This window comes from Nannobrachium achirus (genome assembly GCF_963921795.1).
Source record: "Nannobrachium achirus genome assembly, chromosome: 17".
NCBI lineage: Eukaryota > Metazoa > Chordata > Actinopteri > Myctophiformes > Myctophidae > Nannobrachium > Nannobrachium achirus.
In genome coordinates, this window is record NC_137824.1 from 37,243,627 (window position 1) to 37,256,875 (window position 13,249).

Sequence of the window (13,249 nt, forward strand, 5' to 3'; positions counted from 1 at the left end):
ACGCGATGTGACAATAAAGATGAATATGTTAAACGTTAAATAGCAAATGTTGCTCTATGCTCTATAATCTGATGTACGGTATTTATGTATGTATGAATGTATGAATGAAATGAAACGTGATCCTCAGACCTGCGTGAAGTTGGTGTCTCAGACAGAGTATCCCTACAAGGCCCAGAATGGGATCTGCCATTTTTATTCTCAATCACATGGTGGGCTTGTTTTGAAGGACTTCGCTGCATACGATTTCAGGTAATACACACACACACACACACACACACACACACACACACACACACACACACACACACACACACACACACACACACACACACACACAATGTGCAACAGAACTCTGGAGGTAATGGCTAACAATTAACACCGGAGGCCCTTTTTGCAGGGATTAAATGGGGGTCACATGATCTGTTCATAAACTAGAAGGGAACACGGGGCGGTTTTATTTGTCCACATGTTTACTGTGTCAACAGACACATGGCCATGAACACACTGGTCATTGACCTTAGCGAGCTTGTTGAGACACAGAGGGTCCCATGCATCCATCCAGCTCTGAACCCAGTCAAACCCTCTTGTTTATTATCCTCAGACAGTGGCGTCAGTTCAGCAAAAGCTAAGGTATGGCAACGTGACTGGTGTCTTGCACATGCGCCTTGTGCAAAACTTCGGTCAGAATTGGGTCAAAAATATGCGCTGTGAGCTTGTATATCTATTTTTTAATAGTTAAAGCATAAAATAATGGTTAAAGTAATAATACGTAATAATGCGTTCCCGGTCTAAATGGGATGTGAATTAGAGTGTAGCGTTAGAGTGTAGCGCGGGTCCAACAAATTAGACCCGTCCGAATCGGAACCGAGGATAGTTGGAACAAACCGAATTCACCCGAGAAACATTCTGATCAGGAAAAATCGGGAAAATGTACCCGATCTGGCGGGTCGTCTTCTCGTCTACTCTAGGTCACTGAGTGCACCTCCCCTGCCTCTCTGAGAGCTGCAGCGGACGATTGTGTCATGCACACTGTGTGTGTGTGTGTACACTGTGTGTTTCGGTTTCAGTTGAAGGGTTTAATATGTATTTTTTAAGCTCGGATCCTCACGGGTACTTGCAGGTAAATGCATTTCGGAATGCCCCGAACGAGTGCCGCAGCCTGAGCGACCAGGCAGGTACGGTATAAGCATATGTATATCGTATACATAATAATAATAATACATACAACTTAAGTTACTCAAAGTCGCTTTACAGAAACAATAATAAAAACAGCTTTATTAACTCATTGACTTGAGTTTCCCAAGTTATTCCCGTTTCCAGAGTTGGGGCCAAATTTGCATAACATTTACTTCCTACTATCTACTATAGGCATGATCGCGATCGCGAAATTGCATGTTTGACCCCCAGACCAACCCCATCTTTCAAACATGGCAGTCATGTTTGTCTACATTTGAAGAAAACATAATGGCTGCTATCTCATGAATGCCTAGGGTGGCCATTCGTCAGGTTTTCAGCCGGACAGTCCAGTTGTTGACCATGCTGTCCTCCGCCCAGTGCAACCTCTGGCCGGACACCTAATTGTCCGGCTTTATGAGAGTGATTAGGCTACTGTGCATGTGTTATTGGTTAGATTTACATATCTCGGCAGATCTCCTGTTTCATTGGTATAGAATAACAGCTTTGTCGCATGCAACGTGTGTGCATTTCGTTTAGTACTCGCTCCCAACTGTTACTCACACTAAGCGCTCCTCCCACGCTTGTTTATTGTGTGCCTGTCGGATGAAACCGACGGCAAATTGGCTGCTGTAGTTGTAACGCAGATGAACTGCAGCAGATTTGCCCAAAGACGCCGAAACGAAACTTAATTTAGCCAACAACGGAGCGAGGTAAATTAGTTGATAAAGAAGAGCAGAATTGACCTTAGCGAGCTTGTTGAGACACAGAGGGTCCCATGCATCCATCCAGCTCTGAACCCAGTCAAACCCTCTTGTTTATTATCCTCAGACAGTGGCGTCAGTTCAGCAAAAGCTAAGGTATGGCAACGTGACTGGTGTCTTGCACATGCGCCTTGTGCAAAACTTCGGTCAGAATTGGGTCAAAAATATGCGCTGTGAGCTTGTATATCTATTTTTTAATAGTTAAAGCATAAAATAATGGTTAAAGTAATAATACGTAATAATGCGTTCCCGGTCTAAATGGGATGTGAATTAGAGTGTAGCGTTAGAGTGTAGCGCGGGTCCAACAAATTAGACCCGTCCGAATCGGAACCGAGGATAGTTGGAACAAACCGAATTCACCCGAGAAACATTCTGATCAGGAAAAATCGGGAAAATGTACCCGATCTGGCGGGTCGTCTTCTCGTCTACTCTAGGTCACTGAGTGCACCTCCCCTGCCTCTCTGAGAGCTGCAGCGGACGATTGTGTCATGCACACTGTGTGTGTGTGTGTACACTGTGTGTTTCGGTTTCAGTTGAAGGGTTTAATATGTATTTTTTAAGCTCGGATCCTCACGGGTACTTGCAGGTAAATGCATTTCGGAATGCCCCGAACGAGTGCCGCAGCCTGAGCGACCAGGCAGGTACGGTATAAGCATATGTATATCGTATACATAATAATAATAATACATACAACTTAAGTTACTCAAAGTCGCTTTACAGAAACAATAATAAAAACAGCTTTATTAACTCATTGACTTGAGTTTCCCAAGTTATTCCCGTTTCCAGAGTTGGGGCCAAATTTGCATAACATTTACTTCCTACTATCTACTATAGGCATGATCGCGATCGCGAAATTGCATGTTTGACCCCCAGACCAACCCCATCTTTCAAACATGGCAGTCATGTTTGTCTACATTTGAAGAAAACATAATGGCTGCTATCTCATGAATGCCTAGGGTGGCCATTCGTCAGGTTTTCAGCCGGACAGTCCAGTTGTTGACCATGCTGTCCTCCGCCCAGTGCAACCTCTGGCCGGACACCTAATTGTCCGGCTTTATGAGAGTGATTAGGCTACTGTGCATGTGTTATTGGTTAGATTTACATATCTCGGCAGATCTCCTGTTTCATTGGTATAGAATAACAGCTTTGTCGCATGCAACGTGTGTGCATTTCGTTTAGTACTCGCTCCCAACTGTTACTCACACTAAGCGCTCCTCCCACGCTTGTTTATTGTGTGCCTGTCGGATGAAACCGACGGCAAATTGGCTGCTGTAGTTGTAACGCAGATGAACTGCAGCAGATTTGCCCAAAGACGCCGAAACGAAACTTAATTTAGCCAACAACGGAGCGAGGTAAATTAGTTGATAAAGAAGAGCAGAATTGACCTTAGCGAGCTTGTTGAGACACAGAGGGTCCCATGCATCCATCCAGCTCTGAACCCAGTCAAACCCTCTTGTTTATTATCCTCAGACAGTGGCGTCAGTTCAGCAAAAGCTAAGGTATGGCAACGTGACTGGTGTCTTGCACATGCGCCTTGTGCAAAACTTCGGTCAGAATTGGGTCAAAAATATGCGCTGTGAGCTTGTATATCTATTTTTTAATAGTTAAAGCATAAAATAATGGTTAAAGTAATAATACGTAATAATGCGTTCCCGGTCTAAATGGGATGTGAATTAGAGTGTAGCGTTAGAGTGTAGCGCGGGTCCAACAAATTAGACCCGTCCGAATCGGAACCGAGGATAGTTGGAACAAACCGAATTCACCCGAGAAACATTCTGATCAGGAAAAATCGGGAAAATGTACCCGATCTGGCGGGTCGTCTTCTCGTCTACTCTAGGTCGCTGAGTGCACCTCCCCTGCCTCTCTGAGAGCTGCAGCGGACGATTGTGTCATGCACACTGTGTGTGTGTGTGTACACTGTGTGTTTCGGTTTCAGTTGAAGGGTTTAATATGTATTTTTTAAGCTCGGATCCTCACGGGTACTTGCAGGTAAATGCATTTCGGAATGCCCCGAACGAGTGCCGCAGCCTGAGCGACCAGGCAGGTACGGTATAAGCATATGTATATCGTATACATAATAATAATAATACATACAACTTAAGTTACTCAAAGTCGCTTTACAGAAACAATAATAAAAACAGCTTTATTAACTCATTGACTTGAGTTTCCCAAGTTATTCCCGTTTCCAGAGTTGGGGCCAAATTTGCATAACATTTACTTCCTACTATCTACTATAGGCATGATCGCGATCGCGAAATTGCATGTTTGACCCCCAGACCAACCCCATCTTTCAAACATGGCAGTCATGTTTGTCTACATTTGAAGAAAACATAATGGCTGCTATCTCATGAATGCCTAGGGTGGCCATTCGTCAGGTTTTCAGCCGGACAGTCCAGTTGTTGACCATGCTGTCCTCCGCCCAGTGCAACCTCTGGCCGGACACCTAATTGTCCGGCTTTATGAGAGTGATTAGGCTACTGTGCATGTGTTATTGGTTAGATTTACATATCTCGGCAGATCTCCTGTTTCATTGGTATAGAATAACAGCTTTGTCGCATGCAACGTGTGTGCATTTCGTTTAGTACTCGCTCCCAACTGTTACTCACACTAAGCGCTCCTCCCACGCTTGTTTATTGTGTGCCTGTCGGATGAAACCGACGGCAAATTGGCTGCTGTAGTTGTAACACAGATGAACTGCAGCAGATTTGCCCAAAGACGCCGAAACGAAACTTAATTTAGCCAACAACGGAGCGAGGTAAATTAGTTGATAAAGAAGAGCAGAATTGACGAGTATCATGCACTTTGCACTGTGTGTAAGTGTAACAGACATGGTTGATGTCAGCAACGATCAAATGATAGGTAAAACGCAGCGGCATGCTTTGACTGACAGAATGTGCTGCAGGTTTTCCTCTCGTCTTCTTTCCCCCGTCGGATCCCCATTCCCCAATTGTGAACAAAATAACAGCAGCTGAGCTATAACAAGTCTACCCTTCTCTTCCCCTTTCTCTGTTTTATTATTTATGATATGCCAGTCTTGTGGATTAGATTTCAATTGGAACAATTTAACTCAGGAATATTTTGCAAAATAAATATACAGTAATTCATGAAGGATATTTGGTTGCATAAATAAATGGCGTACCTGGTCTTAATTAAACCACTTTAAAACTATTTTACATTATATTCGAAAATAGCTGATGTATAGGCTATGAGGTTGATCTAATTTGTTTCAAAAAGTGTCCAAATGTGGAATAATCTTGGCGGTCTATGTGGGACCCTGGCTGGCACAAGATATTTTGAGAAGGGGGTCCGTGACTAAATAGGCCTACATATCAATTACAAAAGGTTTTGAAAGTGCGCGGTTCCACTGCAGCCATCACTACACTTCTCACTAAACGTAAACAACATATTGTCTGATTGTCTGTCTGTGAATGCTCTTCCTGTTGTCCTTCACAATAAAGTGTCCCCCTTTACTTCTTCCCAATGCGTGACATTTTACCCAGATTAATATAACAGGAAATAGGTGTAACAGAGGCAGCGCGCTACAGAAAGGGGACCCAATTGCGAGGGAGGGGGACTCCGACAGACGGTCAGGCAGATTGACGGTCATTTGGACTGAGACTGACGGTCAGTCGGAGGCTGACGGCCAGGACCCCGTGGTCTGCGGGCCAGTAAGCGGCCGCTTACTCAGCTTAACCGGACGCTCTGCCCCTGGCGCCCGGAAAAGTGTCCTCCTTTCTGAGTTCCTGCTGGTGGCCACCCTATGAATGCATGAACAGATTTCCAAGCGAAATGTTTTGTTTGAAAGCTGTGAATGGCATGCACACACGTGGTGCATGATCTGTTCATGGTCGTGCATGACCCGTGATCCGGTAAATGGCAGTATATTTAGTATTTGGCAGTTCAGCCTGAAAGTGGCCATTTTTGAAATGCAGCGAATGAGTTAAAAAGGTTAAAAAAATTGCATAAAAGAAAGATAAAACGGAGGGCGTTTGGGAATTATGTAGAGAATGCCAGTGTGAAAAGATTTTGAGTGGTTTTAAACATGGTGAGGGTGGGGGCAGCTCTGATGTGAGCTGATGGTGAGTTCCACAGTGAGGGGGCAGCCATCAAGAAGGCCCTGTCACCCCACATGACATACATACACAAACAGAATGTTACAAACAGTATAACTCGTCAAATCATCTGTTATACTAACAGATTGTGGAAGCACTTTATTTTCAGAGACACACATCACATCATAAATTATGCAACTTGCATTGGCATAATACTGTTGGACATAGAGTTGCATAACAGTATAGAATAATTTAATTGGCATACAATCAAAAGCAATATATCACCTATAAGTTGGTGATTTGTGTCCTGTGTGACCTACGTTGTTTGTTGGCTTTGTGTTAAAGAGCATAAAGAAAGATCTTGTGTATATCCTCCTTATTAGGATAAAGCTTTGTGCTAATATATCGACATGAGTAAGGTTATGTTATATTAAGTGGCAAATTACGTGACAATGCATCGCAGGCGATTTTATGGAGTAACGCAAAAGTAATGTAACAAGTAGTGTAACAATTACTTTCTCCAGGGAGTAATCAAGTAAAGTAAGGCATTGCAAACTGAGAGGTAATGTCTGCTTCAACGTAACTTCATCTCCTAGCCTGTGATCTTGGCTTTAATATCCTATGGAAGTGGTGTTTTACAATACTTCGTTGTCTGAACAAGTTTGGTCAGTGACAGAGTGAGCGTTGTGAGCTTGTAGATATGCTATTTTTGACACGCGACCCGCTGTACACCGAAGTATAACTCAAGCTTAGAGGACTGGGGAGCTGCCCTCACATATATCTTTGATTTTTGGACCGACGATGGCTGATAAGAATATTCGCCTATCGCCCAACCTTAACACATTATTCATAAATATTACATGTATACAGTACATAGATTGATTGTTCAATAAAAAGAGTGAAAGACATCTTGTTACAGATTGATTTATTGAATACTTAATTAGCATTTTTTTGCCATTGATGACCTCTGATTAGGGATGGGACCATATGAAAATTTCATATCACGATTATTGTGACCAAAGAAAACGTGATTTACGCTATTATCGCAATAATAAAAATATCCCCAACATCCATTTTCCAGGGGCAGAACATTTGCCAAAAAATAGCCGATCTACAAGCTCACAATGCGTCGCAACACAACGTGTTGTGAGCTTGTAGATCGGCTATTTTTTGGCAAAGAGATTTGGTAGAGCGTACTGTATTTTTAAAGTACGTTTTACCAATAGAGGGTTTAAAGCTCTGCAAATAAAAGGTGAATTGATCCCAGTGCATGACGGAGGACGATTTCACGATAAATTAAATCTCCACTATCATCCCCTCCCTACCTCTGAGCCGTTACTCCCCCTGCTGTTGGTATCCAGACTCCAGGAGGAGGCCATGAAGACTCAGCTGGTCGAGCGAGGCCCCCTGGTGGTGACGGTGGACGCTGTGAGCTGGCAGGACTACATGGGTGGAGTCATTCAACACCACTGCTCCAGTCAGCAGGCCAACCACGCCGTGCTAGTGGTGGGATACGACACCACCGGTATGTACAGCTACTGCTGCTTCTAACTTTACCTTCAACTAGTTCTCCTTTAACCACCTTCAACCTCACTATTTTGGGTATGGGTATATATTATTGTCTGATCTACAAGCTCACAACATGTAGCACCATGATGTATAGACCATATTCACACCGCGGCCATCTTGGATCACATGACTTCCTGGGATAGCAGCCTGCATTACAAATCATTGTGAACAATGGAGCGATGGTCCCAAAATGAGTTCTATTCAACCAATTTCTTTTTACCAAATTGACAAATGGGCAGATGACAACATCAACATCCCCAAAATGATTAAATAGAAGGGTATATCCACAATATTCATGGTAGTTAGGTTGCAGTGTTACTCTGTACAAAGACTTGCTACAGTATGCAGACTAGTGCTTGCTCTGCCATCATATAGTTACTGTATCGTGATTTTTTGCATATTAATCAGAAACAATCTAACAACAAATTGTTAATATGATAGTGGAGCAAGCACTGCACAGATAGCAAGTCTTTGTACACAGTTGCAACCTAACTACCATGAATATTGTGGATGTACCCTTCTATGTAATCCTTTTTGGGATGTTGATGTTGTCATCTGCCCATTTGTCAATTTGGTAAAAATTAAATTGGTTGAATAGAACTCATATTTTGGAACCATCGCTCCATTGTTCACAATGGTTTGTAATGCAGGCTGCTATCCCAGGAAGTCATGTGATCCAAGATGGCCACGGTATGAATAAGGTCTATTGCGTTGTGAGGTGCTTACCTGTCATCTTGGGTGCTTCCTGTGCACTGTCTTCTATGGAGCTTCTTATGGTGTTTCTATGGTGCTTTCCCGTCGTCTATGGTGCTTCCTAGTGGTGGGCGATATGGGAAAATACAATATCCTAAAACCAAATGGAAGGGTCTATTTGGTTTCATTTGTATACTGAGTTAAGGGGAGACCTTAACATTTTAAAGTTTGAGAACTACTGATTTAGCGACTGTCAGGTCGCAGTTACTATCAAAACCTCCACTGGCTGTCAGTCTGTCAGTCAGTCTGTCCGTCATGTCACACTTTTCCCCTATCCATGCCAAACTTTGCGCACACACTCCTTGGCTGCCCCTCATTTCTCACATAGCCCTCTTCTAGTGCCACCATGAGGCCGATTCTTGCAAAACACATTTTTGGGTGACACATTTTTAGGGAGTCTTACTGGTTATAAGCCTCCCTCATTGTATCACGATATATACGATATCTCTGAAAAGGCATATCGTGGAGACATTGTATCGTCTCAACGATATTTATCACCATATCACCCACCCCAGTGCTTCCTATGGTGCTTCCCTGTCTTCTATGGTGACTGGCGCCTCTCTGCCATCTATGGTGCCTCCCTGCCATCTATGGTGCTTTTCCGTCGTCTATGGTGCTTCCTATGTGTCCTTTTAAATGTTTATTGTTTTAGTTTAAAATGTAAAAGTTTAAATGTCTTCATGTAAAAGTGGAAATTAGTTTGAATGTTTATGTGTGATATCTTCAACCTGTAAATAAGTCAAGAAGTAAAAGACACTGGTATGGCACACCTGGTTTACTAGGACAGGGTTCAATTCCCTGCGGTGTCCTGCTGATTGCATTTACAGATTAAAAGTATTTATAAGTGTAGTAATTTAAAAGTGCATTTCAAAGTCTAGTAGTAATTCCAGAGGGGGTTTAAAGATTGCAATCAAAGAGCAAGATGAAGCGATAGTATGTATATTGTACCAGGTCAATATTTTCACTGATAAATCAAGGGTTTATGCATGAAAGGGCTGGGGTTCAAAACTCAACTTCAATTCTAAATGGCCGGTTAAATATTACATTCCTGGTTAATTCTCCATGTCAGCATGGCTCAAAAGATATATCAAGGTTTTATATATGAAAGGTCTGGGGTTCAACATTTTCACTGTCCATTTGAATTCTAAAAGGTGGGTTGAATATTACATTCCTGATAAATTCTCCATGCCAGCGTGGCTCAAAAGATAAGTTATGGGTTTATATATGAAAGACATTGGGTTCAAAACTCAACTTCAACATTTTCACTGTCCATTTAAATTCTAAATGGCCGGTTAAATATTACATTCCTGATTGTCTCTCTATGCCAGCATGGTTCATCTATCAAAAGTTGAATGTTCAAAGCTCAAACAAAACTAAAAGTCAGCTAAAATAAAACAACTCAAACAACAAAAATCTCAAAAGCCTCAATAAAATAATAAGTATAATGAAGGGTGTCTAAAAATGTAGTGTGTGAAAGAGGCTGGCAACGCCAAGCTACATTTTGACTGTCCATCCAAATTCTAAAAGGTGGATTAAGTATTACATTGTAACATTTCAATTGATCTCTTGAAGTTGTTATAGCTCAAGAGATAAGTCATGGGTTCATATATGAAAGATCTTGGGTTCAAAACTCAACTTGGTTATACATACATTTTCACTGTCCATTTGAATTCTAAATGGTCGGTTAAATATTACATTCCTGGTTATTTATCCATGTCAGCATGGCTCAAGAGATGAGTCAAGACTTTAAATATGAAAGTTCTGGGGTTCAAAACTCATGACCAACATTTTCACTGTCCATTTGAATTCTAAAAGGTGGGTTAAATATTACTTTCCTGATTGATTATCCATGTCAGCATGGCAAAAGACATGCGTCTAGGGTTCATATATGAAAGATCTAGGGTTCGAAACCATGTGGTTTTAAGGCACAATGGGTCTCATCACTAAGGTGTTCGTAATTAAATAGTGTAAATAAAGTGACTGAAGGGGTGTGTATCTTCTCTAAGCACAAACCAACGTGCGATTCATGAAAGAAGAGGGTGTACACTGTACAGCTCTACCAGATCTACAAGCCCAACAACATGTCGACCTGGCAGACAAAACCTCTAACGATTAAATGAAAGGCCAGTCAGCTTCTGTCCCAGCCTGGCTATAGTCAGCAACCAGGTCAGTAACCATAGTCAGCACCATAGAGTGACAAACATCTTCGCTGTCCATTTGAATTCTAAAAGGTGGTTTAAGTCTGCCGTTCACATTTGAATCTCTGAGCCGATATGGCTCAAAAGATAGATCAAAGGTTCAAAGCTCAAACAAAACACTCCAACCAAGCAACTCAAAAATAAATCTCAAAAGCCTCAATAAAACAGCTGATGAAATCAAACTTGTAATGGGGTAAAAAAGGACATAATTAAAAAAAAAAAACATTTTCTATGATTAATACCCCAGAATGACTGAATCTACTAGATCCTCTCATGACCAAGATTGTAACACCACTGCAATTTAGGTTGTTTAAAACCATCCTATTAGAACACCCATATTTCCACTTTCATTGAAAGCATACATTCTTAGTTTCAGATGATCAAAAACTATAGCAGTTTCAACCAAGTTCTTTTATAAATATGTTTCTAGGGTTCTGTTTTCTGTTTTTCATTTTAGGTTTAAAAGTAAAACATGGGAATATGGCCTGTTCCGTGTTTTATTTTGAAGAGAAAAACTAATTATACGTTAGTACCCGGACCCACTACACCATCTTTCACTGGAAAGTTTCTTGTGCTTTTGAGTAATTATTTTGTATTTCAAACCTTGAAAAGGTCCAAATATTACAGCAAAGATCTGTGGGAGGGCTGGGACTTGAACATGGAACCTCTGAACCAGGAGTCCAATAATCAATCCACTACACTATATCGTACTGCAGATTTCATCAGGTGCTTTTGAATTGTTCTTTTGTTTTTTAACCTTGAAAATGTCAGAGCACAACAGAAATGTATGAGGACTAAGATTTGAACATGGAACCTCTGCACTGAGAGTCTGATCTTTATGCCACTACACCATCTCCCACTACAGAGTTGTTCAGGTGCTTTTGAGTAATTATTTTGTATTTTAACCTTGAAAATGTCAAAGTATTAAAGCATTGTTGGAGGCCTTGGATTTGAATATGGAACCTCAGAGCTGAAAGTCGGATCATGTCAAAGTACTCCAGCAACTAACTATAGAAGGACTGGAATTTGAACACGGAATCTCAAGAAAGGCAAAAAAAAAAAAGAGAAAAACAGAAGGGCTTGTCGAGTAGCCTTTCTAAAAGCTATTATACACTGTCTACTGTCTCAGCTATCAGTGTCTTTCATACTTGTGTAGTGGTCTAAAGATCAGACTCTCAGTGCAGAGGTTCTGTGTTCAAATCCCAGTCACCCTATTGATTGCTGCTCTATTACTTGGACCTTTTCAAGAATAAAATACCAAATAATTACTCAAAAGCACCAGTATATTTGCAGTGAGAGATGGCCTAATGGTCTAAAGATCAGACTCTCAGCTAAGAGGTATCATGTTCAAGTCCCACTCCACCTACAGTCCATCTCTGGAGTACATTGACCTTTTTAAGGCTAAAATTGTCTCAATTTTCTCAAATTCCCCCAGTGCTCTCAAGGCATGTAAGTAAGATTTTTTTCAGTAAAGTTTTAGTTGGACAGAGTTCTTTCAGATATAACCCCCCACCTTTAGCTCTCAGGAAACAGGGGGAGGGACACCCCTCCACGATGGTCCTCCGTGTACCTTGGGCATGGGACTTGAACCTGTCTGAAACCTGCCTGTAACAGGAACAACCGATCAAGCGACCATACCATTGAGCCAAGGCACCTTTGGGCCCTTGACAGGTATCTCCTGGTGCTTTTGAGTTGTTCTCTTCCATTTTAGCCTTGAAAAGGGCAAAGCACTACATGAATGGATTTGAACATGTGACCTCTGCATTCGGAGTCTGACGTTTAAACCACTACACCATCGTCCGGTGCTTTTGAATGCTTTTTTTGTATTTTAACCTCGAAAAGTAACAACAATGATCTGTACGAGAACTCGGATTTGAAAATGAGACCTCTGAACTGAGGGTCTGATCTTTAGACCACTAGACGCATTTCCAGTGCTTTTGACTAACTCTTTTATATTTTAACCTTGAAAGAAATGTTAAAGTAAAACAGCAACATAGGAAGAGTGAGATTTGAACACGGAAGCTCTGCACCGAGAGTCTAACCTTCAGACCACTACACCATCTCTCACCATAGATAGCTCCTGGTGCTTTTGACTAATTCTTTTGTATTTTAGCCTTGAAAAAGGTCCAAGTAATACAGCAACATAAAAGGACTGAGATTTGAACCTGGAACCTCAGCACTGAGAGGCTGATCTTTAGACAGCTAGAGTAGACCATCTCTCATCAGCATACCTGCCAACCCTCCTGTTTTAGGAAGAAGTCTCCTGTTATTTGACTGATTGATTGATTGAAGACTTTATTAGAAGTTTGCATAGGAAAAGGTACAGTTTCATGACGGTACAGTTCACTGGTACAAGGTCTACTAAAAGGAGATCCATGAAAAGACTAAGCTTATTTCCACTGGAAACCATTGAAGTATCTCATATAAAACCATGTCTCCTGTTCCAGAATCTCAGCCCTCCTACATTGCTGTTTTACTTTGACATTTTCATGGGTAAAGTACAAAATAATTACTCAAAAGCACCAGATGTTTTTAGATTGGAGATTGTGTAGTGGTCTAAAGATCAGACTTCACATGCGGAGGTTCTGTGTTCAAAACCCAGTCACCCTACTAATTGCTGCTCTGTTACTTGGATCTTTTCAAGATTAAAATACAGATAAGTACTCAAATGCACCAGAACACATTATAGTGAGAGATGGCCTAATGGTCTAACGCTCAGACTCTCGGTCACGAGGTTCCA

The 13,249-nt window shown here is 41.6% G+C and overlaps 1 protein-coding gene across 1 annotated transcript in view; it reads left to right on the plus strand.

Moving 5' to 3' along the window:
* Positions 1 to 13,249, plus strand: part of ctso (cathepsin O) — a 35,013-nt gene that overhangs the window by 6,985 nt on the left and 14,779 nt on the right. The window contains exons 5-6 of the mRNA XM_080745558.1: positions 128 to 249; positions 7,351 to 7,514. Of these exons, the coding sequence (XP_080601684.1) occupies positions 128 to 249; positions 7,351 to 7,514 (286 nt within the window). The remainder of the gene's footprint in view (positions 1 to 127; positions 250 to 7,350; positions 7,515 to 13,249) is intronic.